This window comes from Notothenia rossii, assembly GCF_949606895.1.
Source record: "Notothenia rossii genome assembly, chromosome: 4".
NCBI lineage: Eukaryota > Metazoa > Chordata > Actinopteri > Perciformes > Nototheniidae > Notothenia > Notothenia rossii.
In genome coordinates this window covers 26,730,122-26,756,630 of record NC_136902.1, presented here as the reverse complement: position 1 = coordinate 26,756,630, position 26,509 = coordinate 26,730,122, and the positions used below count along the sequence as shown (strand labels likewise).

The 26,509-nt window shown below is 42.0% G+C and overlaps 1 protein-coding gene across 1 annotated transcript in view; it reads left to right on the top strand.

The window, feature by feature from the left end:
* Nucleotides 1-1,767: 1,767 nt before the first annotated feature.
* celsr3 (cadherin, EGF LAG seven-pass G-type receptor 3) overlaps nucleotides 1,768-26,509 on the top strand; it is a gene marked incomplete at its 5' end in the record, with an annotated part of 95,015 nt that continues 70,273 nt past the window's right edge. Inside the window, 3 exons of the mRNA XM_079673636.1 lie at nucleotides 1,768-1,792; nucleotides 10,133-10,476; nucleotides 21,680-21,968. Coding sequence (XP_079529762.1) covers nucleotides 1,768-1,792; nucleotides 10,133-10,476; nucleotides 21,680-21,968 — 658 coding nt within the window. The remainder of the gene's footprint in view (nucleotides 1,793-10,132; nucleotides 10,477-21,679; nucleotides 21,969-26,509) is intronic.

Here is a 26,509-nt window from a genome sequence, read left to right as displayed (position 1 = left end):
CGTTAGTGATGAGAGATAGTTTGAACTGAAACAGCTGTCTATAGTTGATGATTTGGTGTACCCTGATTTGAACTACAGTAGCTGTGAAGCCACATATTTGTGTCTTGGGTTGGTTTTTCTATATTAAATGCAGGGTGGGTTGTAGCTGTGAGGAATTGGATGATTTGTGTTCACGTTGTTATCTCTTTTTATTTCCTGAACACAATGCGGGGAATAAATATTCATTTCTCAAGTTTTTTCCTTTTACAGCACGGTTTCCACATTTTTCATCTCTTTAATAATTGTAATTCAAACATTATTCAGTAGTGTGCATTACCTCTGATGTGTTTGAGTGATTGGCATACACAAGTCAGCCTCGCAGGAATCCTTTTTGCTACACGTACGGCACTGAGCAGAACATTACTGCTGCACTATTACACCGCCCAACAGGAGAAATCGTTTGGAAAATGTTCATTAGGAATTCAGGTGTCGGAGGGCCTCGCCGTGATAAGAGCGGTTAAACTGCGACAGACACGCCCAGCCCCAGGTGCTGGAGTGACTGCACAGATTTAACAGAGTGTTTTCAGCACATGTTGAGAAATGGGCAAAATTATTTTTTCCTGGAGCCCTTTTTTCAGCATCTTTGGTCAGAAAAGCTGTCTTTATAAATGGAAATAAGTAGAACTGTGGTTCTGCTCTGTTCCCCACATAATCTTAATGTCTCTGGTTGTACATTTGAGAGAAAGCAACAGCAACAGAAGACAGATGCAAGATGGAGGGTGATAGCCGCTGCCGTAAACAGATGCCACGTCTGAATGTCAGAGAGTTCATTGGGCGGATTTGTGTTATTTATCCGTACAATAGGCATGAGGGTGTGTATGAATGTGATATGGACCTAAAGTGAGAGACTTTGCATGAGAGAGGGCTTTTTGTGTCCAGTGCATGTGCAAGTTAAGTGAATCTGGTTTAACGTAAAGGATTAGTGCTTCTTTAGTAAAAGGTTGGTTTAAACCATTATGCTGTGTGTGTGTGTGTGTGTGTGTGTGTGTGTGTGTGTGTGTGTGTGTGTGTGTGTGTGTGTGTGTGTGTGTGTGTGTGTGTGTGTGTGTGTGTGTGTGTGTGTGTGTGTGTGTGTGTGTGTGTGTGTGTGTGTGTGTGTGTGTGTGTGTGTGTTTGTGTGTGTACAGTATGTGTTGCTTCTTTACTCTGAGTACAATGAGTGCCCAGACCTCAGGGGTAGAAGGCTTTAAAAAACAGAGCACAGAAAATCTGTGCGTGTGTGTTTGTGTACGTGCACGTGTTGGTTTAAGTGCCTGTGCTTTGTAATGATGCATACACAAACACAATATTGTTAACAATCATGTCAATTTACAAGCATTAATGTATGGTATGCCTCTCCGCAAGTATCCATTAAATCACTTATATGTCTTCATTTGTAAAAAGTGCCATTTTGGCTTTTTATTATTTCACTCACAGTATATCTCTGGGAGTTGTAGTACTTTTTTTTCAGTTGTTTATTCCATTAACAACCTCAGTGTTACCATTCCAATTAGTTTTCCTGACCTTCAGGCAACTTACACAGCTGAAAACTCCTCACACTTTTTGGTACACAGTGCTTTGAAAACTCAACCTGCTCATGTATTTCATTAGGACTCTATGAGGTTTCTGAACCAAGAGGAGAGGCAGGAGAAAGGCCAAACAAAGGGATGAGACAACACAGTGTGAAATGGGATTTGAAACCATGTGATTGTGGATCCACGGGCTGTGAACTAATGGGCTGAAGGCACCATGACGGTGTTCAGGGTGTTTCAGAGTAGCAGCATACGGCTTTTGTCCAGTCTAAATCCAATTTTACTGTTTTCGGATTTGGCATGCTAGTTGTAATATATCTCCCCTTTTGGGCCTTTTTTCCCATTTAATCCCAACTCCCTTTAGCAACAAGAGTGCATACAGTTTATATCAGACTCTTAAATGTGTCAATGCCATGCGTGAATGCCTGAAAAATGTGCAGAATCAAACCTCTAACCTCAACAGCATTACGCAATAAGCTGGATCCACAAAGAATAAGAACATATGTTCTGAGATTACACAACCCATTCAAAACACCTTTCAAAGTGACACGAAAATATGAACATGGGATAAATAATGCAAAACTTACTCAATGGATATTCAAGGTTTTCTTTTCACTAGGCTACTATGTAGAAACTACATGCTTATACTGTGAGAAAACAAGAAATGTAACATTTCAGAAGTTCTGAAAATCATACAATAAGTGCACCAATAGATGTCCGTCAAACAGATGAAACTTCCCAGAAAAATGCTTGGTGTTTTTCGAAGATTCACTGTTTTTTTCATCTTAATCAATCTGTTTTACCAACCTCTGAAGTGTGTTATAACCTGACTGTGGCACAATCGGTTACACCAACAGCACATTTAAATATCAAGCATTTCTTTTAAGGTTTTATCACCAAATTATGTAGTTTTGAAACCCTGCAAATGTGGACACTGATAGACATTAATTCATAAGTCTAACAGTTTTCCTTCAACTTCAAAGCATCTGTAAGTTTTGTGAGTTTTAATAGTGAGGCTTGTTTGGCTGCGATAGAGCTTTTTCTCACATCTTCTCAAACCACATCAGCAGTATCTCCAAACCTTTGCTTGCTTTGCTCTGTCACTTTTTTCCTCAGAGTGAAATGCCAGGTCTCTGCCTCGTGACCCCTCCTCCTGCTCTGTATTGAAGCTTATTAAAAAACGTTTCTGGGGCGTTTCTCAGCTCCAGCTGTGGGCCTCTATTGTACGCTACTTTGCAGACTATTTCCGTCCGGATTTCCAGGAAGCGAGCTCTGACATTCAAGAAGCTTTGAGAGTGCTATTAGTCAGGCTACCTGGCACAGGGAGATAGCACTGAACTCCTTCAACCCTTTGAAACGCAAGGGACCGCATACCCACAAAGCATCTTAGAGCCGAAGAACTGATCGGAGGCCAGCCTCTCTCTCGCAGCGTCTTCGTGTTCACGCATCCGTGGCACCTCGCTGATGATTTCCAGATCAGTGTTTATTCTTAGAGGCTTTATGCACACCAGCACTCCTCCCTCTTTGAAGTGCGAACAGACGGAGGGGGGATGTTGGCTCGAAGCCTACAGGAGCCGTGAAAGCTTGCAGTGTTGTTATTTAAGAAAAGCTTTGTTTTCCCGTAGTGCAAAAATAACCTTCCATTTGTGAGAGTTTTGAATTTGGAGGTCATTAATGTTTTATAGTTTTCATGCACGCTAAAGCAGAGTGCCACGCAGAAAGGGCAATGCATTAGTTATGACTTCCTGGTTTATTGGGAAGTGATGGACAATATCACCTTCACTCACCTCTCACCAGGATTCAAAGTATTTCACGATTGCTCCTTTAGATTCCACTGAGATAGACCTGATGTCTTTGGAACTAGCTCTGGATATAAAGCCCTTCTTGTCTGACAAAGTGATTGACACCAGAGAATCCCATAAGCCCTAGGATGGTTGGTGACTTGTGCCCTTGTGCGCTGTATTTTTTTCTCTTTATTGAGCTTCAGTATTGACCTTCATACAGAGTTTAACCTTATTTCTAAAATGTGTAATATTTTCAATTTAAAATTAAATTGGCTCTAAAGTTTCTGATTAAGGGTTTTCATTCATTCAGTTACCACGTAAGAATTTCTTCAATTAATTAATCATTTTAGATACTTTTAATAGTTATACATGCGTGTGACCATTACGGGCTAGTGTTTATTGGCCCTGTTTGTTCAAAATGTTGTCCAAAGGGCCAAAGAGTGCCATGATGTGCATTTGTTAGCTGATAATGCTTTTTTTTGGGTGCAACACTGTCAGATGGTTTTTTAGTAACGGACGAGAATCTTATACAAAAACTACAGTAAAGGTCACCTGATCTCACAATGATATTCCTCATGTATCTAAAGCACAATAACTTTATTTAATTTGAACATTAAAGTCAAACTTCAGACAAAGTAAGGAATCCCTGCATTACGTTTCAAACGCTTCCTTTTTTAGAACCTTTTCCCTATTGTGCTTTTGGAAAAACGTGTGCTTTTTAAACCAGCAGGAAACATTATAATTAGGCTTTTTCTTATACCAGATTTGTTGTGAGATTCCCATGCTGTAGCACAATCCTCCGTTGTCTAACTTGTACCAAAAAAGGGAGAATCATACCTTGCAGAAAATTGGGAAAGGGCCTTTATTTTTCTGCAGACTAATGGGTTATGGCTTTTGTGTTTCCAGCAGAACTGTAATTAGCTTATAAGGGCATGTTCCTGTGTCAATTTAAAGCTGAATGCAGAAAAGGAGCTGAGTTAGTGACCCACGGGCAGAAAGTAGACAGCGTTTTGTGTGTCTAATTGCCAAAATTGCCATTTAGCTTGAATAGTTGTTCTCCCCATTGGTTGCACATGTGGTAGGATGATTTAAGAGCCCTGTGCTGATGTAGGTCGTCCAAATTAGCTGGAGTGGAGACACAAAGGGAAGCCAAATTAAGATATTTTACTGCGTATGTTTGTGTGTGTTTGTGTGTGTGTGTGTGTGTGTGTGTGTGTGTGTGTGTGTGTGTGTGTGTGTGTGTGTGTGTGTGTGTGTGTGTGTGTGTGTGTGTGTGTGTGTGTGTGTGTGTGTGTGTTTGTGTGTGTGTGTATGTGTGTGCTTGTGCACCAGATTTACTGTCAGAATGTAATGGCTGCTTGTAATGGCCTCTGAAGGCTGATAAAGTGAAGTTAAAAACTGTCAGGGTAAACAGCCACTAATATTTAGTAGCGTTTTTCATTTTAGCTTCAGTTACATGTTCTGTACCGTTGTCATATATTCCTCTTACTGTTGTCCCCCGTGGGCAACTCAAGGGGGTTCATGGGAGCCTGAAACTCAAAGGGATTTGTTTTCAATGTCTCTGGCAGAGGAAATTGTAGTGGTTTTTTTTTCTTATCGGAAAACAGTTAAGCACACAGTCTGCAGGAAGCCAACATGGCAATTGCACACAAAGCAGCGTGACAACAAAGGAATAAACAACCATAGTGCAGATGGATTGTTTGGAGGCAAAGAAGAGAAAAACAGAAACATCCTCCATTAATTGGAATAAAAGCGAGTAAGTGCTTTTTCATCCTCGTGAAATAAAACATATCTGGGTACAAATTGAGTGTATCCTTTTGCCAATATCATCAATATAAATACAGCCATAGGACACAACAAGTGGTAATGTTTAAGTATTGTTACTTCTATTTTGTGCGCATTATGTTTTTGTAAAAGAGAATATTGGTAGGGTCATAATGTCTTTGAAAGGCAGACAATTCACGCAAAGATTGAATATTTAATGTGCAATAATACTGTACTTTATATGGACCTGTAGCCAAAAGACAGTTAGCTTAGCATAGAAACATTAAAAATACTTTTTTATTTGCATGCTGTCAGACTTTCTGCTTAGTTACCTCTTTTTCCTGTCTTTATGCTAAGCTAATCTACATCTAGCTTTGTATCTGCTTTGTGTCGTTGACGGCTGTATTTCAGTGTACAGAAATAGAGGGAATATTTGTGTGTGTGGTTGTGTGTGTGTGTAGAGATTGGGTCCTATTCCAGCAGATAATCGCAGGTCTTTTCATAGATTCCTGTTTCATTTAAATGACAATGGGAGATCAGCGTCAATTACCACTGCGTTTTTGCATCGTGATCCAGAGAGCTGATAAAACAGCTGGCTTTTAACCCCAGAAGATGCTGTGACATTGAATTACTTCACCTAATACTGAACATTATTTTAAAGTCGGACATGCTGCATTATCTTGACTAATCCATCTACCCATTTCTGTTCATCTATCTAATTTTACAAATTATTCTATTAAAATGTTCCCAGATGACTTTATGTGGGAGTTTCCCTCCTTCATATTGCTTCTCCTTCTTCTGTCATTTATTATGAAGGGCTCTGGATTTTAGTGTGTGTGTGTGTGTGTGTGTGTGTGTGTGTGTGTGTGTGTGTGTGTGTGTGTGTGTGTGTGTGTGTGTGTGTGTGTGTGTGTGTGTGTGTGTGTGTGTGTGTGTGTGTGTGTGTGTGTGTGTGTGTGTGTGTGTGTGTGTGTTAGAGGTCAGTGGGGAGTGAGGCTCCTCATAATCCGGTAATCAAACCAGCTGCCACCCACCCAACCCCCATCCCACCGCCCCTCTCTCCTCCTTTTCTCTCCACATCTCTCTCCATCTTTTTCTATTTATTCAGTCTTTTCTTTTAATTTCTTTGCCTGTATTGCATTTATTTTTCTTTAACCTTCTCAATAATTTCAAATTATTTATTTTGTCTCTCTTTCCCTTTTTGCATTTCTTCACTTCCTGCCCTCCTTCCTTTCTGCATGTGTGTCCCTTAATGTCAACAGAACATGAGTAACACATTGCAAATGAATGATCAAACTGATTAATATCATTCACTTTGGTCACCTCGTCTAATTCTAATGCGTCGTTTACCATTTAATCAATCAAGTAACCACTTCCATTTAGGTTTAGTACAGTATTAGCAAATGAAAATAAGTGAGCATCAATGATCAATTATTTATGTCATTTGTGTATTTGTGTCATTGCCTCACAACTAAAATCCCACCTCAGCTCCAATGACCTCTTTGAGCCATTTCAATCCGGTTTCAAATCAAAACACAGCACAGAAACAGCTCTTCTGAAAATCACAAACGACCTCCTCCTCTCCTCTGACTCCGGCAACCTGAACATCCTCATCCTCCTCGACCTCACCGCAGCATTCGACACCATCAACCACACCATCCTGCTGTCCCTCCTCGAATCATCACTCAACATCACTGACACTGCACTCTCCTGGCTGAAATCCTACCTCACCGACAGACATCAGTTTATCAACATCAACAACTGCACCTCCTCCACTGCTCCTCTGTCCCAAGGCGTCCCCCAGGGTTCGGTGCTTGGCCCCCTCCTCTTCATCCTTTACATGCTCCCCCTTGGCAAAATAATTAGTCGCCACAACCTTCAATTTCACTGCTACGCCGATGACATCCAACTTTATATCTCAACAAAAACCATCACCCCCACAACACACTCCACTCTCACCAACTGTCTCTCAGAAATAAAAGCATGGATGCAAACAAACTATCTCCAATTGAACAGTGCCAAATCAGACATCATCATCATCGGCCCCCCCATCCCATATCAAAGACATCCAGAATTTCAACTTCACCATTGACAGCCACACTCTATCTCCCCCCCTCACATCCGCAACCTCGGAGTCATTTTCGACAGTCAGCTCAAATTCAACCACCACATAAATCACATCACCTTTGCCCGTCTCCGCCCATCTCTCTCCTCCTCTGCTGCTGAAACCCTGATTCATGCATTCATCACTTCACGACTCGACTACTGCAATAGCATCCTCTATGCGGCATACCATCCAACCTCCTCAATAAACTCCAACATATCCAGAACTCTGCTGCCCGCCTCCTCACCCGCTCCCGAGACCACATCACTCCCATCCTCCAGAACCTCCACTGGCTCCCCGTCCGTCAAAGAATCCACTTCAAAGTCCTCCTCATTACTTACAAAGCCCTCAACAACCAGGCCCCCCCCTACCTCACAGACCTGCTGCACCACCACACCCCTTCCCGCTGCCTCCGCTCATCAGAAGCCAACCTCCTATCCATCCCCACCCGCACCAATCACCGGACCTGGGGGGACAGAGCCTTCTCCGTCGCTGCCCCCTCCCTCTGGAACTCACTCCCACAACCCATCAGAGACTGCACTGACCTCACCACCTTCAAAAAACTCACAAAAACTCACCTCTTCAATCTGGCTTTTCATGTGTGATTGTTTTAGTATTATTTGACTTTAACTTTAACTATATATTTATTTGTTGTTCCTTTCTTCTCTTTTCTTTTCTCTTCACTATTATCTGTAAAGCGTCTTTGAGCACCTGTAAAAGCGCTAACAAATTAAATCTATTATTATTATTATTTACAGTAATACATACAAAGTACATTATTATACAGTAGATGTTGTGTTCCTTATCTAATAATAATAATAATGGATTACATTTTTTATTAGAGCGCTTTTACAGGTGCTCAAAGCGCTTTACAAATACACATTACACATATTAGACATGTAAGAGTCATTACTGTGGACAATACCCACAGGAGCAAATGCGGGTAAAGTGTCTTGCCCAAGGACACAGTGGCCGAGGCGGGATTTGAACTGGAGTTCACCAACGCCCCTTGATCTGATGACAAACGCTCTAACCACTGCGCCAAAACCGACCAAATAGGCCCCTCTTTGTCATTCATGGCTAAAGGTCCTCATTCTCTTCCTCATGTTTCTTCTCTTGTACCTCATATTTTGCTTCTTATAGTTTTTTAAAAATATCTTTCACCCTCCATCGCCTCTGTCCGTCTTTCCCCCCACCTCACTCTCCATCCTCCACTGACACGCCCTTTTATTTCTTAATACTTTATTTCTCTGATTAATCATGCCCTTTTTACTTCAAGTCCCCTCATGTTCTGTTTTCTTCCTCTTTCATGCTCTCAGTCTTATCAACCGGTCACCCTGTTTCACCTCCTCAGCGCTGCTGCAGAGAGTTGCCCTCTCATGGCTGTCTGGTCATGTTCATTTGTTTATTTTATAGCTTATTAGCCAGGTTGTCGCACCAAATTGCTTTATACGGCCATAAAATGCAGCCTAGCAGCGGATTGTGTTTGTATCCAGTGTAGAAGAAACATGCCTTGTGTGTGTCTTTGTTACAGATATTGTTCTGTTTGTGAGGGTTGTGACCTGCTGTGATTCGTATGAGCTCATTTTGTACAAGTCACAGGTTTCAGAGAAAAAGGAGCGCTGTGTTGAATTTGTAACCAAAGCTGAGTGTAAGGAGACATGAGGAGGGGCACTCCCCTCTCTCTCTGTCTTTGTGTGGTTTGTTCAATCAAATGCAAAAGGCATAAAACAGACTTCCTGGCTCACAAACAAATGTAGATTTCAGAGGATCCGTTTTGTCTCTCTTACTGGAAAATAAGATTATAGAATTGCATTATCTTGCGAACAATGGTGAGGTGGATTTCAGAAAAGGGCTAAGCCGTCTTATACCATACATGTCTCATCCAACAACCATTTAAGAAAGTCTTCTGGATAATTGACTGTGTGCAGATGATGACTGAATTCATAGAAACATATATATACTTCTTGGCCTCATGAAAGATATTGTGGTGTGGGTAAGGTTTAATTAAATCACAGCGTAAGTGGATGTGAGCATCTAAAAATGTGTTTTTCTGATGTAGGTCACAATGATCATCATAAGTTTAAGGTGACCACTCAACCCAGTTAATCTAACGAAATGAGAGGGTCTTAAATGTTAGTCAGTTTTTAAATAAAAACCAAAACCATAAAAAACACCATATTTCCCAAACCATAATAATAATGCCGAAATTGACCTCAAGTGCCAACTTTGGTGCCTTTTTGACCTGTTTGCCATGTGAAACTATATAAGCCTCATTATTACATAACTATATGCATGACTACACAACTCATATTATGGTCTGGCTGCTAGCACGGTTGCAGTTCACTCACAGCAGATACAAGCTTACATAATATGTGTTAATAACCCAGAGCAAATGTATTTCCCCATCAAATTATTTAAACATCAGCTTAGCGGCAGTTTCAATCGTTAGCTTCACTCCCTCTTTCACTTAATACAATATCTCACTGAATTACAGTACATTTCTTTTGAGTGCTATTAACATAAGTTTGAATGAAAACAAGTGTGTGTTTGTGTATTTGTTTCTGTTCTCTGGAGGTGGCCTACTTCAACTGTGTTGCCACTTGAATAGCCTCCAGTGTGAAATAGTTTTCTTCAGCATTTACTGTAAAAAGACTTAGCAGTTATAAAAACAAGCCTGGGTCTATTTTTCTCTTTTATTTTCACAATATTTGTACGTGTGTAGATGTCAATGTGCATGGAGTCTTACAGTTACATATCTTGTATCATTGTCCTGCACAATTTTAAACCACTTTACAGTCTCTAAAACCTCTCCAACATATTTCTTTATCACTTTATCTTAATGCTTCTTCACTTCCTAACCCTTTTGTCCATCCTCAGAAGCACATTTATTCAACCTTTTCCTCGATTGTCTTTTTTTAACTCTTCAGATGGCGTCTACAGCATTTCAGCCCAGTGCGTTCTCCGCGTCCTCATCATCACAGAAGACATGCTGGGCAGCAGTGTCACCGTCCGTCTGCAGAACATGTCCCAGGAGCACTTCCTGTCACCACTGCTTGGTAACTTCCTGGAGGGCGTGTCAGCAGTGCTCTCTGTGCCCGTCGAGGATGTTTTTATCTTCAACATCCAGCCGGACCTGGACGCGGCGCCGGGAGGGATCCTGAATGTCAGCTTCTCTGCTGCGTTGCCCGGCGGGGTCTTCTTCCCCTCCGAGACCCTGGAGGAGCAGCTGTATCTGAACAGGCCGAGGCTGACGTCACTGACGCAGATGGAGGTTAGTTTATGTCAAGAACACAGATTCAAATGGCAGAATTCATCCTTTTTTATCCCACAATATATTTATTTACATTTTTAGCAGCATACAACACAGCCTTTTACATTTAAATGATATACATACATTACAACACAGATTCACCCTATTAACTTGCACCAAAAAGGATAAAGACAAACAAATCAAGACATGAAGTACTGAGTGGAGTAAATGAATTGTAAAACATTCAAAATGTGAAATGTTTACATGCTTGGAAACTGCATTGTTACGGCACCTTTTAAATGCTTAGTGTATAAGACGCATACAAAAATAAATAAAAAAAGTGGTAGAACACATTGTGCACATGCATCTCAATCAGTCACATGAGCATATTGCATGTGAACTGGTAATAATAGAATACAGATGCTATGCCAGCGCATCCATATGGCTTTAAGCAGTTTGCTGATATGACCACTAAATGTTCTCATGCATGAAATCACACACACCTGGACACAGCGGGCACATCAGTTACATAGAGTACAGTACACGCTAACACACTCTCAGAGCAGTGGCGTAGCCAGGAATTATTGTGGGTGGGCCTGGAGAAATGTAGGTGGGCCAGGGGGAGACTTATTAAGCGTGGGGTCTGAGCTCAAACTTCATTAATGATTTTAATGATTTTTTAATGCACTAATTGAACATAAGCATAAACTAGCAGTGAAAACAAAAACGCACGGCGGCCTCAGAATGTGTGTTACTGACATCCACATGACTAGGGATGGGTATCGTTAAGGTTTTAAAGGTAGGCCTACTACATTTATTGATACCGCTTATCGATCCGGTGCTTTAATCGTTTTTTTGGAGAAAAAAAAGAAGGTAAACTAACAAATTGTGAACAAAACTAACATTGCTTTTTTATTTAAATTAAATAAATAATATTTCACATCAAAAGAAACAACAATCGTATACATCGTATTAAAGAATCGGATAGAACTGTAAACAGAATAGCTGAAACTTTAACAAAATAAATAACTCAGTTACCTCTAATCATCAACCCATGTTTGTATAATTGAGTTAACTCCGTGTTTCGCTGCTAGCATTCATAACACCTGACGGGGAAACGTTACTCGTGGATGGGGGGGCTACAGCGCTACCAGAAAGACAGTCAAACCCGGTGCATTTCTCCCTCTGAATGTGGTGCACTTTTGCTAAATGTTTAGACAAATTGCTCGTGTTACCGGCGCCCTTACATGCTAAACTCTTATTGCACTTTTGGTAACGAGCATCGAGACGGGTAAAGTTTAACCACACCTCGGAGCGCGTTCTCTCTGCCATCTCCTCCGTGTGTGTGTGTGTTGCTGCATGTAGCAGCTGCGTGTGTGTAAACTGCCCCGCCCCCTCGCAAGCAGGCGGGGATTGGCAAGATCTAAAATACTAAAAATAATCATAGACGCATTTTGCTGTCTTTTTGCATATTAGAAACAGAGTTGGCGACACTAAAACTGCAATATAATGTTTGTGTAGCAATAATACATGTGACAGATATGTTTTACATGTCTCTCTCCAGTACCGACCGATAACGTCGGAGCTTAATGGTACCACGGTCTTTAATAATTCAGCCCTGGGGCCCGTTTAATACCGGGGCTCGGTACCCATCCCTACACATGAATGGCTCGGCGGCCACGGGTTGTTTATCCTTGACAGTCGCACAGTGGGCACACACTGAGAGAGTCTTTTCATATTCAGCAAATGTGTACACGCTTCACTGCAGACCTCAAGAAGAAAAAAGACTTTAATTCACTCACGGCAAAACTTACTTTACTTACTCATTTACTCACGTTAAAAAAATGCACTCCCTATTCCATTGTCATGAAGGTGGAATCTAACTATATATCCAGAATAACTTTGATTGGATCCAGGCTATAAACATGTTTATTTCTGCTGTAAAGTTGGGCATTTTAACATGGGGTCTATGGGAATTGCTCCTTTCTGCATCCATCCCCTGCTGGCCACTAGAGGAACTGCAGTTTGTGGCACTTCCTTCTGGGCTTCCCAGCTCTGCGCTATAACGCGCTGATTGGCTGTGGGTGGGCCAGACGTGCATGTGGGTGGGCCAGACGTGCATGTGGGTGGGCCAGACGTGCATGTGGGTGGGCCCAGGCCCACCCGGGCCCACCCACAGCTACGCCACTGTCTCAGAGCATCTATATGCACGCATGAGAGGAAGAGATGTTTCAATATAAGAGAACAAGTGACACCCACAGGAGAAAATATTTATGTTGGGCTGAGAGATAGCACAGCCATGTCTGATAGATATTTAAAGGCTGAATGTATACAACCTTTTCTCCATAAGACAGTTACACAAACAAACATTATCACCAACAAACTGAAGCTCTTACGTGAAAACACAATCGTGTGAATATATCTGATCCAGTGACCTCAACAGCAAGCTGAAACATTCCCTCTAGAAAGTAAATGTATTTACAAAGCAAAATGATGACAAATGTACATAAAAGCAAAACAAAACTTGATAAATTTCCATTTATCGAATGTGGCTGTGAGGGAGTGCGGTCGTCTTTCAACCAGAAGGTTGTGGGTTCGATCAGCCCATGCAGTCAACATGTCGATGTATCCCTGGGCAAGATACTTAACCCTGAGTTGCTCCTGATGGCATGGCCACGGTGTGTGAATGTTAGGTCCTAGAGTGAGGTACACTGCTCTGTGTGAATGGATGAATGACATGTAGTATGTAAAACGCTTTGAGGGGTCTCAAAGACTGGATAAAGCGCTATATAAGTACAGTCCATTTACCATTTACCATAAATTAAGATAAATATTCTTGAATTACAGTATGTTAATTTTGGCTGTAATCCTATGCTCTAATTGTACACCACTTCTAGTGAAATCTGGACATAGAGTATGCAAGCAGACATTAATGGTGAAGTTTCTGAGGAGAAGAAATACCTTGAAAGGCAGCTGAGTGAATTAATTATTCAGAATGACAGTGTGCTCTCAACAAATATTCTGTTATTTCTTCTTTATTTGGTTTGCCTCCACACGTAGGCTCTGTAGCCTGATAGGCCCGACCCAGGGCAATTAAACCCAGAGGACTCTTGTGCTTCTCTCAGGCTGTGAGACCGTTAGATTAGCATATTCATATTTTATTTTAATCAAGCTTCTTTCATCTGAACCATGGTGGCTTGACGGTAAGACGACAATATGTAGAGCTATATTAATTAGTAAGCTATATAAAAAAATAAAGAACTGAGGGATAATTTGGAGGAGAGCAGACATGACTTCCTGTTTGTCAGCATGCTTACTGGTATGTTTTAGTACTAGCATAACAGGTAGCTAGTGCTTAAGTGAAAGCGCTAGCATGCTAACATTTTGTCAAGTCTCTCTAAACAATATGGAACCTTTCTTTCAATGTTTTTACCTTAATAAGTTACGCATTTTGAGTCAAAAGTTAAAAACAGCTCCTGAATTTAGCAAAAAGCTAACTAAGCTAATTCATTGGTTAGCATTCTCCTTTTGTTGATGCTTCTGTGTGTATGTAGTAACCTCATGGATATGTTGATGTTGTGGAATCAGTTTCAATCTAATCAACGAATCAATCAACTCAATTTTGTATTTTATCTGAAAAATTATGAAACTTGCATTTAGATGCACATCCCCCACAGACTTTGTCAAGCCTTATTCACAAACATGGCTTCTATTGTACTGTATCTGTGCTGCACATTATGGATTTTTTTTCATGGCAGACATTTTCAAATGTCATAGCAGGAAAATCCCAGGTGTAATCAATAACTCTAATCAAGGCTGCAGGCAAACTAGGTGCTCCAATTTCTGGGCCATGGATATGGCTATGAGTTTCCCCTGGCAACTAAGTAGGCCTACATGTTTTATTTTTTATATTTTTTGAGTATTGCAATTCACTTCAATTTAAAGGTAGCTACTGCATGTCTCTTATGTATTTTCGGTCTACTTAACATTCTATTTCACTATATTTCCGAGCTCATATTGTTAGTCGTCTATCTTATCTGACATCTGTAGTAGCTACCTATTGTTTTTCACATTGAGACTTAAAAACAGATGATAAGCTTGAATTAAAAGTAGTAATCAAACAACCTATTATTACATTGCATTACATTAATTGATATTGGTTATTTAATCATAGAACAAATACATTTATTTTAATAATTTACTATAAATGAGTAATTGTACATTTGCAATACATTGTATTGGTGCTTACCACTTTTGCTGAAGAATTATAATACTTTTTCCACCACTGTTTGCATGGTTTACTGAAAAAATCCAAATTGAACAGATCCATTATTAATGTTAGTAGTTTCAACTAGTTTCAATTCGATTTGAATCCCTTTTCCTGCCTTTCTACCAAAATATTTGTTAGGACTAATGTAGTTATGTATAATACCTGGCAAACTTATCTAGTATCCTATCCATGTGAGCCTGCTTTATTTGTGAGTGGACCTCACATACTCTAGTCTAGGGGGATCCGGGGGCATGCTCCCACGGGAAGCTCTTTTTTTAAATGTTGAAGTTAAGTGCACCCATCTGGTGCACTTTGAGCACAAGATGACGAGATTTATGGGTACAGCTCTCAACCCTCATATGAAACAGAACTGTATATATATTTCAATAATTTCGTGCACTCTGCCTGCCTACGCCCCCTTCCCAAAGCACCCCAGCCTGTTCAAACTCAACCTCACCTTAAACTTGCTCTGTTTAACACCCGGTCCCTAAACAACAAGGGTCTCATTCTCAATGAATTCATCACTGACAATAATCTGGACTTTCTCTGTATCACAGAAACTTGGCAAAAACCACAGGAATACTTCTCCCTCAACCAGACAACACCCCCAGGATACACATATATTGAAAAACCACGCCACCATGGTGGAATTTTCACAATTCTAAGAAATAATATAAAAACAATTGCAATAAACATCCCTTGCCCCTCCTCATTTGAACACCTTGCATTTAAACTGTCTGGTCCAAAACCCCTGGTTACAGCAGTCATTTACCGTCCCCCCAAAGCAAACCCTGCTTTTCCCCTCGGATCTTGCTGAATTCCTCACACAACTTTGCTCTCTCTCTCCATCTGTATTATTACTTGGTGATTTCAATATTCATGTCGACTCAAATTACTCCAATACCGCTTCAGAACTCCTGGACATACTCAACTGTTTCAATATCACGCAACATGTTAATTTTCCCACTCATAAAGAAGGTCACACACTGGACCTGATCTGCACCACTGGCATCGCCATCAGCAACCTGACCACCTATGACCTCACCATCTCCGATCACCTGGCCCTCATCATGGACATCCTAACCCCAACCCCCCTCATCAAGCAGAAGCGCACCATACAATTCCGGAATATCAAGTCCATACACCCCTCCTCCCTCTCCTCCCTACTGGCTGACACCATCCCTGACTCCACCGTCACCCAGAATGTTTCCCCTACTGACCTGGTCAACACCTACAACAATGCTCTCTCCTCCTGTCTCAACCAACTCGCTCCAATAAAAACCAAGTATGTCTCTTTCACTCACTCGGCCCCCTGGTACACCGATCATCTCCGTTGCCTCAAAACGAAAGGTCGCCAGCTCGAAAGACATGCTAAACGAACTGGTCTCACTATCCATAAAGACATTTATAGACTGCACCAACGACAGTACAAAGATGCCCTCAACAGTGCACGCTCCTTCCACTACTCCTCTGTAATACAATCTGGCAGCAATAACCCAAAGTCCCTTTTTTCAACTATTAACAAGCTCCTCAACCCCATGGATAATATCTCCAACTCCTTCACCACCTCAAAATGTGAATCCTTCCTCTCATTCCTCCAAAGCAAAATTGAAATAATACACAGCAACATAGCCAACTCCCCCGTCTCGTCCACCACCCATCCTTTTCCGGAACCTGCCTACCCTCCTCCTTCCAGGCACCCTTTTACAGCCTTCAGACAAATTACCTCACTGGACATAGTTGCCCAAGTCACCGGCATGAATACCTCAACTTCCATCCTGGACTCCATGCCCTCCACCCTTGTCAAGGCCTGCCTCCCACAACTCACTCATCTTATCACCACAGTCATTAACTCCTCTCTGTCCACTGGACTCGTCCCCCCTGCTCTGAAACTCGCTGCTGTCACTCCCATACTCAAAAAACCTGGTCTCAACCCTGATTCCCTAAATAACTACCGGCCCATCTCTAGCCTCCCATTCCTATCAAATTCTGGAGCGAACTGTTGCCTCCCAACTAAAATCCCATCTGGACTGCAATAACCTTCATGAACCTTTTCAATCTGGTTTCCGTACTCGCCACAGCACAGACTCTGCCCTACTCAAGGTGACCAACGACATTCTCCTCTCTGCTGACTCTGGTTCCCTCTCAATTATCATTCTCCTTGACCTAACAGCCGCATTTGACACAATCAACCATTCCATCCTCATCAACCGCCTCCAGTCTTCCATTGGCATTACCAGTACTGCCCTCTCCTGGTTTAAATCCTATCTCTCTGACAGACATCAATTCATCTCCATTAACAACTCAAAATCCCCCACAACCCCCGTCAATCATGGCGTTCCTCAGGGTTCTGTACTTGGTCCCCTTCTGTTCATCATCTACATCCTCCCAATTGGACAAATCCTCCGTCAACACCAACTCCAGTTCCACTGTTATGCTGATGACACACAGCTCTACCTCTCAACAAAATCAATTTCTCCAACCACACACTCCCAGCTCAGCACCTGCCTCACTGACATTAAAATTTGGATGCAAAACAATTTTCTAAAACTTAACTGTGACAAATCGGAACTTATAATCATTGGCCCAAATTCACTTACCCGCTCAACCCAAGATTTTTCTCTTACCATCGATGGCTCCATTGTCAACCCCTCCTCTCACATCCGTAACCTTGGCATCATCCTCGACCCCACCCTCACGTCAACCAGGTCACAAAAAACGCATTCTTCCATTTAAAGAACATCGCCCGCATTAGACCCTCCCTCTCATCGACCGCTGCTGAAACTCTGATCCATGCCTTTATAAAATCCCGACTGGATTACTGCAACAGCATACTTTTTGGATCACCTGCATTCACACTAAAAAAAACTTCAATATGTCCAAAACTCAGCTGCCCGCTTGCTCACCTCCACCCGACGCTCCGACCACATCACCCCTATCCTCCATGACCTCCACTGGCTCCCCATCAAACACCACATTGACTTTAAAATATTACTTTTCACTTTCAAAGCCCTCAACAACCTTGCCCCCCCCTACCTCTGTGACCTCATCCAACGACACACCCCCACCCGTCGCCTCAAGTCTGCTGAAGCTAACTGTTACGTCCCCACTAAGGTCTAGGGGACCTGGAGACAATAACATACAACCAATAAAAAATGAGGGAGTCAGCGTAACAGTTGTCAAAAGGTTTATTTTGTGTAAACCCAGAACCGAACAGACATATAATTGAAACACTCTGTTGGTGAGGAGGAGGAGGAGGAGGAGGAGTCAAAGGATTGTGCCAAACAAAAGAAACAAGCATAACAAAACCAGGCCTATCTCTACATCTACCCTTTGAAACCAAAACTCAAACAAAAAAACCCTCACTAACTAAACTACAAATAATTTGACAAAACAATATACAGGGGTGTTAACAATCCGCTAACCTAGTGTGTCTAAACATTAGTTAGCTACGTGGTGAGAAATGTACAGGGTAGTGATGGCAGTTTGACACTGAAGCTTCGAACGGAGCTTCAACCCTGGACTTCCTATTCCATAGAAGCAGTGCTTCGAAGCTTGCTTCAAATCATGTGACATGTGACGTCCGAAGCAGCAACTGCTTCAAATCACGTGACATGTGACGTCCGAACCAGCAACTGCTTCATTTCCTGAATGAATCAACTCACTGGTTCGCCGTCCAATCAGGTGATTCAATGCACTGCCTCGTTTAGATTCTGACAGGTGAAAGGTTGAAACAGTTTCACATTTGAGCGCTTCAACACTTTATAACCGCTCTAAACAATGCGCAATGTGTGGATTGTTGTCGTAGTTTGCATTGTTGCTGTTGAGTTGTTGTTGGCATTGCATTTGAATTGGATCATTATAGAGCAAGCCAGGAAGAAAAATAGGTCGTTCTGGCTCGTGAAACAATTCAAAATGTGGAGAAGTTGTGAACAAAAAGACAATGAGTAATATAAAAACACTTTGATGGTCTAAGGAATTGATAGCCCAGTGGATAGAGCCGGCGGCCAGGATGCGGCGATATCCTCTGCGCAGCTGGTTCAAAGCTCGGAATAGTTAAACTTTTAATCATTGCTTTTCAACTTTAATAACTGATAAAAGGCCCTCTCCGCCCAAAAGAATGTCAAGCACTCTCTAGTCTCTTCTCAATAACCCAATACACACTATTATCAATCTTTAATTGCAAATAGAACATGATATTCAGTCTTAGTGTGTGTGTGTGTGTGTGTGTGTGTGTGTGTATGAAATATTTTTCAAGGCAAAGATGCGTTAAACCCACTGCAGCCTTGCACTTCGCCAGGAGAGGTCGCTGTAACTGAAGCTTCGAGAAATGAACCTATTTCCGACACAATTGTCCAAGTGGTTCGACGCTTCATTCAAAGCTTCATTTTGCCATCACTAGTACAGGGTACCCCAGACTTACCTAACTCCTCCACCTCTCAACACACACACTTTAAAAAGGTCAGACAATATAAAGAGAATGAGTTGCTGAACACTGCAGGCTCCTTCATCAGCAACAGGCCCAGAGTGAGAGAGAGAGAAGACTTCCTGGGTTCCTCCTTTATGGTCGGCCCTGGCTGCTGATAGGCCAGCTGAGGGTGAGAGGATCCAATCAGCCATCAGACTCAGGTGCACAGGCAGATACCGATCAGCTGCTGATTAGCTGTGCAGAAGACAGGGAGAAGAGAGAAACACAGGAGGGAAAGAAAACCACACAAGTACAGCCTGCCTGGCACGTAACACTAACCTACTGCAGCCCATCAGGACAAAGCTCCGGACCTGGGGTGACAGGGCCTTCGCAGCAGCCTCCCCCACACTCTGGAACTCCCTCCCCAGCCATGTCAGATCCGCCAACACTCTCACATCATTCAAACAATCCCTCAAAACTCACCTTTTCACTCTTGCCTTCAACTCCTAATCAACTATCCCCTTGCCCTTATTCCTCCTAGCTTAGCACTTTCTACTTTTGTCGTTATTTTGTTTTACTTGCTTGTAAGCGCTTTGAGCACCGGAAAAAGCGCTTTATAATGTAATGTATTATTATTATTATTATTATTATTATTATTATTATTATTATTATTATTATTATTATTAATAATCCAAACATCTTTAGAATATGATCACAACCAATAACAAATAATTTAAACTTGTTTATTTTATAAACTCCTCTCTCTTATCTTATGTTACCTAGTTAGCAATATTTTCTTTTTATTTATGCACATTTGACTAATCACTCACCTTTTTTTTTTTACTATCCTATAGTACATATTGGAATGATTTATTACTTTATTTTGTACAAATATGTTGAATAGATAAAGGTGTGCATTGGAAATATTTGTTCACATAGATGACCAAACAATTTGAGACTCACTGAGATAACTTAGACTAAAGTTAACCATCCAATCAATCAGAGAGTCCTTTACCTCACCTGAAGTTATTTGAGCTCATCGGTAGGCTGTCGGCCAAAGAAATCACTCTAATGGCGCATTCACACTGCAGCGCGGAGCTCGCTTTAAGCGTGCCGAGCCGTGCGGGGCCTGTTTTTGGTTGCGCTTACACTTGGCCTAGTTCCGGGCCGGGGCTACTTTTTCACCTTTTTTCTGGCCCGACTAAATCGTGGTTCTATCGAGGCCAACAAGCAGGGCTGAGTCGGGCTGAGTTTGCTAAACTAGAGAGAGAATCGCTGTCAAGGGGGCTACAACTACAACGAGATGAACATATTTTACCGTGATTTAATTGTAATACACGTTTCAAAATGATGCCGAAGTAACAACATACTGATACCGGTTAGTAAAAACCATGAATTAATGCTTTGACAAGTCTGCAGGCAAAAAACATTTTAAAACGCGTGTTTTCTAAATGGAGCTTGGCTTGGCTAACGTTATATATGCTCCGACCGTCCACACTCACAACAACGGCCTATACAGACATAAATAAACCAGCGACTGTATTCGCCATGACACAGACAGTCTGTGGTTTGTACTTGTTTAACTTTTGTCTAGTTTCTGAACAGATATGAGGAGCTGTGAGCTGGAGTGCTAAGAGCTAACAGCTGTGTTGTTTTTCTGGGGCGCTCATTGAAGATGACGTCACGGCTCCGCCTACACTGCATTACTATAGATACTACCCCAGTTCCTAAACTGTAATGTAAGCGCAGTATTAAAGTGAGCCGGGCCTAATAAGGCCTAACCAAACCGAGCGAGGCCGAGCGAGGCCTGCAGTGTAAATGCGCCATAATTGGCTGTTCAGCTAGCGAATCAGTGCATGAGAAGCGAAACGGAAGTGAGGGACCCAAACAAACTATGAAGAAGGCAAATCTGAGATTTCATTTAACTCCAGCTCTCGACACAGGTTCGGGAAAGCCCCATGAGCTTCTCGCTGTAGAGTGAAAATGGAACACACACGCTATTTGTTGTTTGTTTATATCACGCAGTCTGTTCTTCTTCTCTCGGTGTGTCTCAGTCTGTCTTCCGGTTGTTGCCTCTTTTGAATGACGAATACACACTACCCGCCCTTCGGAAACAGAGCGGAGGAGAGAATGTGAATGCGCAAAGCAATGCAGTGGACACTGAAACATGCACATAAATTGGATAAATAACATAAGCGTTTAGTTTATTTAATAAACAGCAGGTCACCCTTGAAAAAGAGATCAATGATCTCAATGGGATTCACCTGCATAAATAAAGGTTTGAAATGAAATGAAAATAAAAGAGCACATGTTCAATGTGAAAAGTGACCGTAGATAGATTATTTCAGTTTTGATTTGGCGCTATATATATATATATATACAGTATATACAAAAAAAACACCTTGAGTTTCAGGGGGGGCGCGGGGTTCCGTTGGGGTTGCGCAGCGCCCCCCCCAAGACAATGGTAGGGGAAACACTGCTACTACTAGTACTTGTACATGTTAATGCAGCAATAACAATCTTCACAATGCCTCTTATTACTCCAGGTGCTTCCGTTCGACGACAATGTGTGTCTGCGTGAGCCGTGCCAGAACTACATGAAGTGCATCTCCGTGCTGCGTTTCAACAGCTCCGCCCCCTTCATCTCCTCGCCCTCCATCTTGTTCCGGCCAATCCACCCCATCGCCGGCCTGCGCTGTCGCTGCCCGGTTGGCTTCACGGGTGATTACTGCGAGACGGAGATCAACCTGTGTTACTCCAACCCCTGCCTGAACGGGGGGGTGTGCGCCCGCAGAGAAGGAGGGTACACCTGCATCTGCCGTGAAGATTACACCGGTGAGTAGTGTGTGCTGTCATTAGAGACTGTGCCTGTATTTCTGATGCTGTGGCAAAGGTGAAAGGATAGAAAATCTCGCCATGTTTCTTTCTGGGTATAAAGGAATAAATTGAGTGTCTGTGTCTGCACCTATGAAGAAGATACACTAAGAGAAGTGTAGGTGTTGTGAAGGTGGTGTACGCATATTGATTCTAAATTAAAGTGCTAGTATATACACTATTTCATATGTTGGCTCTTTTTCATTTCAAATGATGGGAAATATTTCATGCAATTTGATGAGTGCAAATACCCTCAAATATATAGTAATGCCTCGAACTGTCCTTGATGTTGATCACTCTGGTTAGCCACCTTGAAGTGTCTTGTCTACACGTTATTGGTATTGATTGACCTTTTCCAGTGCTTTAATTAAACAGTAGTTAAGAGTCCAATAAGCTTTCAAGAGCCTGCAAATTAACAGGTCATTTATTATTTAGTAGAATGCTTTTAGACACTTAGTATATACCATGCAGGTTATAATGTCGGCTCATGACACAGAAACACCGGGCTGAGCAACATGGCTTTTTCAATTTGAATCGAAAACGCCAAATTAGGCAGTTGAATAATTTGTTTTTACCTCTACTTTAGATATTATAGAGTAGTGTGTGTGTGTGTGTGTGTGTGTGTGTGTGTGTGTGTGTGTGTGTGTGTGTGTGTGTGTGTGTGTGTGTGTGTGTGTGTGTGTGTGTGTGTGTGTGTGTGTGTGTGTGTGTGTGTGTGTGTGTGTGTGTGTGTGTGTGTGTGTGTGTGTGTGTGTGTGTGTGTGTGTGTGTGTGTGTGTGTGTGTGTGTGTGTGTTTGGTCTTGATTGATGTAGTCTTTAACTCCAGCCTGGTAAACTGTAACTGACTGACTGTGTCTCTTTGTACATGTCCCATGTTGGCTTCCTTTTTGATCCGCGCTGTTTTGACTCTGTTGAAACATGAGAGCACACACACTGCCTCCTGGGAGAGCTTCCTCTTCCACAGCTCTCTACCTGTTACTTAGTCTTTAGAAACACTTCTACGTGGGCACCACATACACACACAGACACACAAGCCACCTCCACCGCTGCCACCATAAACCCATCACTTTGTTTTACTGTCGCCAAAGTAATTTGTTCCCTCTATCACACACTCACAGATTTAATTATTTCTTACTTTTCCCAATACTCTAGACCTCACTCTTTCACTCCCTCTATTCCCCCCTGTTTTCTCAGCCCCTTCATACTACTGCATTTCTCCAATCTTGTAGCCATTGAGTAGGTTGTAGGAGAGGATAGATGCTGTAAATGTCAGTGTGAGTGTCTGGGGGATGTTTCACATTTCCTTTTATTTCAGATCAAAAGAGAGCTGGGGGAGTGAAGCAACACTTTTCTTTCACGATCGAGACTGAGTCTTTTCCAAACTCCCACTGAAACAGACAGAGAGAGACAGGAGGATAAAGAGATAGTGGAATCGAGCAAAGTAGAAATGGAGGTAGGAAGTCAGTTAAAAGGAGAGAGAAAGACAAAATGGGAAATGATGGAAGGAAAGTGAAAAGGAGATTGGAAAGAGATTGTGAGGGATAAGAGGAAATAACTGGGATATTTGGCAGTATTAGTGACAAGTTGTTAGTCAGGAGGGAAATGTGTTGAAATATTTTAGTCATGATTCAAAATGAAGAGACACTTCCACCAATGTTTGATCTAGAATATTTGCTCCATTGAGATTCCTGTGGTGAAGGAACCAAATTCTGTTAATTTGAGTCTCACTACGACCCACGTCTACAAACAACCAAACCTTGTATGAGCAAAGATGACAAATATCAGCCAAAGCTTGTATGACAGATGACGTGTCTAATTTTAGTTTTCTAAAACTAACTAACTGCAAATTTGGACATACATCAGAATACATTCTGGAAATAGGGAATGTAGATCAGTGATTGTAGAAGACAAAAAAATAAGATAGAATAATCGAAAATAGGAGGTGCAGAGAAAAACAAAATAACGTGTTAAAGGTGGGACAGGAGAGGGAGGGAGCGCCAACAGCGGAGCATGAGAGATGAAGGAAAGGACGAAGAGGCAGGTATGACAGCGATACGAGAGACGAGGGAGACAGTGAAATCAGAGAGAATACCATGGAAGGAGGGCTGCAGGGGGAACATGGGGCAGGAAACATCTGGGAGGAATGAGAGAGAGGGTTGGAGGATGAGGGTTCAGGGAAATCAGACGGGTTCTGAGGAGTCGGCGTTGTGCTCTTCCTGCGTGGGCGCCGGGTGTTGCGGTGTCTTGTCAACGCCCAGGGCTAGTGGGAGGAAGAGAGAGAGGAGGTGGACAAATAAACAGGGACGGATTGATTCTGCAACACTCAGAAATCTCCAGACATCTCACTGCCAAGTTTGCTTTCTACCTCATCCATTTCCATCCAACCTGCCTTCATCCTCTATCCTTTATCCATATGCTCTTTGTTTCTTTGAATCCCTTTTCTGTGAAACTATGGATTGCTCTCACAGGCAGGAGCTTAGCCTGGGGTTTTGACCTGAGACTGTACACTTTCTTTTCCTACTCTGTGAGAGTTGTTTCTGACGCTTGAACTGTAGCATTCAATAGACTTGTGTCAGGTGTGCTTTGGAACAATTGTTGGTGTAATGTTGGGCGGCTCAAGTCAAATGTTTTGAATGAGAAGTACAACCAATTCATAAAGGGAAATTACGCCCTGCTTGCTGACATTAATATTCGTTTTAGCTGACTTTTTTCAGTGCCTCACCAACACAGTTAAGTACAATAAAAAACTCCCCATTGCTCCCCGGGCGCTGTACAATAGCTGCCAGCTCCTAGAACTAGGATGGGTTAAAAGCAGAGAACAAATGTCACTGTGTGCTGTGTGCATGAACATGTGTGACCAATAAAGAGGGTTTCATCCGCCAATTCTATCCATCTATCTTTAAGGCAGCCTCTTCCGCAAAGACACTGAAAATCTTCACACTACCTGTAACCTCAGGCTAACCCTTCCCTAAACCTCACATTTAACTCTGGGATAAGACAGGTTTGACACTCTGACTGGGGGTTACAACCGCAGAGAAGAAAGGTAAGCACTGCCTTTTACGGTGCCAGAGAGGTAGTGTTAAGACATCGTTTGAGGCATTGGATCAGCAGGGTCACGGACGGTTCAGCTCCGTACTGAATGACAAGTGAAAGCCTGGGGTTTTAGATATACTGTTTGTTAACCCTGTTGGGTTGGAATCCAGGGTTAAAGTTAAGATGTTGCTCAATTCAATTATTGAAAGCTCTTACTTTACTGATGTGTTACAGCAACACTTTAAAGTCCTCAAACCAATGAATATTCAGTGAACCCTCGAGTGGCATTGTTCAAAGCTGACATTTTGACACAGGTGTTACTAATTACATTAACGAGGGCCCTTTACTATTCAAGTGTGTTTTATACTAGAACTTCAAAATCGATGCAGCTAATTGTAAGAGGCGCCGTTCATTTTTATGATTTATACCTGTGCTTTGTTCTGCTTTGACCAAATCTTTGTCTGCTTTTAAAAATGACCATTGAAGCCTTTACTTCATCAACACAGCTGCAGCCTGTGCCATGTGCTCTAATGGTCTGCTCCTTCAACTCATTTTATGTTCACACAATTTGTAGCACACTAAACAGGAAAAAAAAAAGATATAGTAAGACATCTAAATAATATTCCAGTGTACTGCTCTGCTGCAAGTTAGAACAAGTAACCTAGCTGTTGTGCTATTTCAACCAGAAACCAGATATGCTTTTTACAAACCCAAAGACCACCTAATGACTGTCCTGTGAAATCCAACTTCATGCCCCCACAATATCATCTGAAGTGTGAAGGCTGGTTGAGGCGGCAGCTATTTTTAATGACGGATTTGTTTGTTTGGATCAGATTATACCCTTTAGACTCTAAATGATAAACCAGTGCTCTAAAACTAAAATGGAATCAGAGTCTGTGAAAAATACAAGTGATAAAAGGAAACATTTATATTTAGAAAGGAACATTTACTTCTGCTCCTCGAGCTCCTGCAGCTCTGCAATCTGCTCTCTTTTATTTATAAGAATTTAAATATTTCCAACCCCAAGCGCTAACTTCTGTCAGAAACATGCAGAGCTTGCAGTATGGATGTGCAACAGTCATTAACCCCGAAAACAAGAAAAAGACCTCACTAGTAAAAAGAGAAGTCCCCAGTGGACAGTAACCCTTAAAGGTCGGGTAGGTAAGAATGGAGAAACCAGTTTGAGTGGCTAGAATTTGAAAGTACGCAGACTTCCTTACAGAGCCCCTCCTCCAACACACACGAACGCACACGTGACCAATGAGGGCACGAGATAAGTTTGTGCACGAGATGGAAAGTTGACAGGCAGGTAGGCCTTCCAGTTATTTTAGCCGGGCCGGCTCTTTTTACAGCGCCACGGCTTCCACAGATGACATTTCTTTATGTATTTATTGTCAAAGCATTTAATGTATTCATTGCTATCGGGATGTTAAGAGCATTCCATGGAGTATAACAAAAAGTGTTTCTG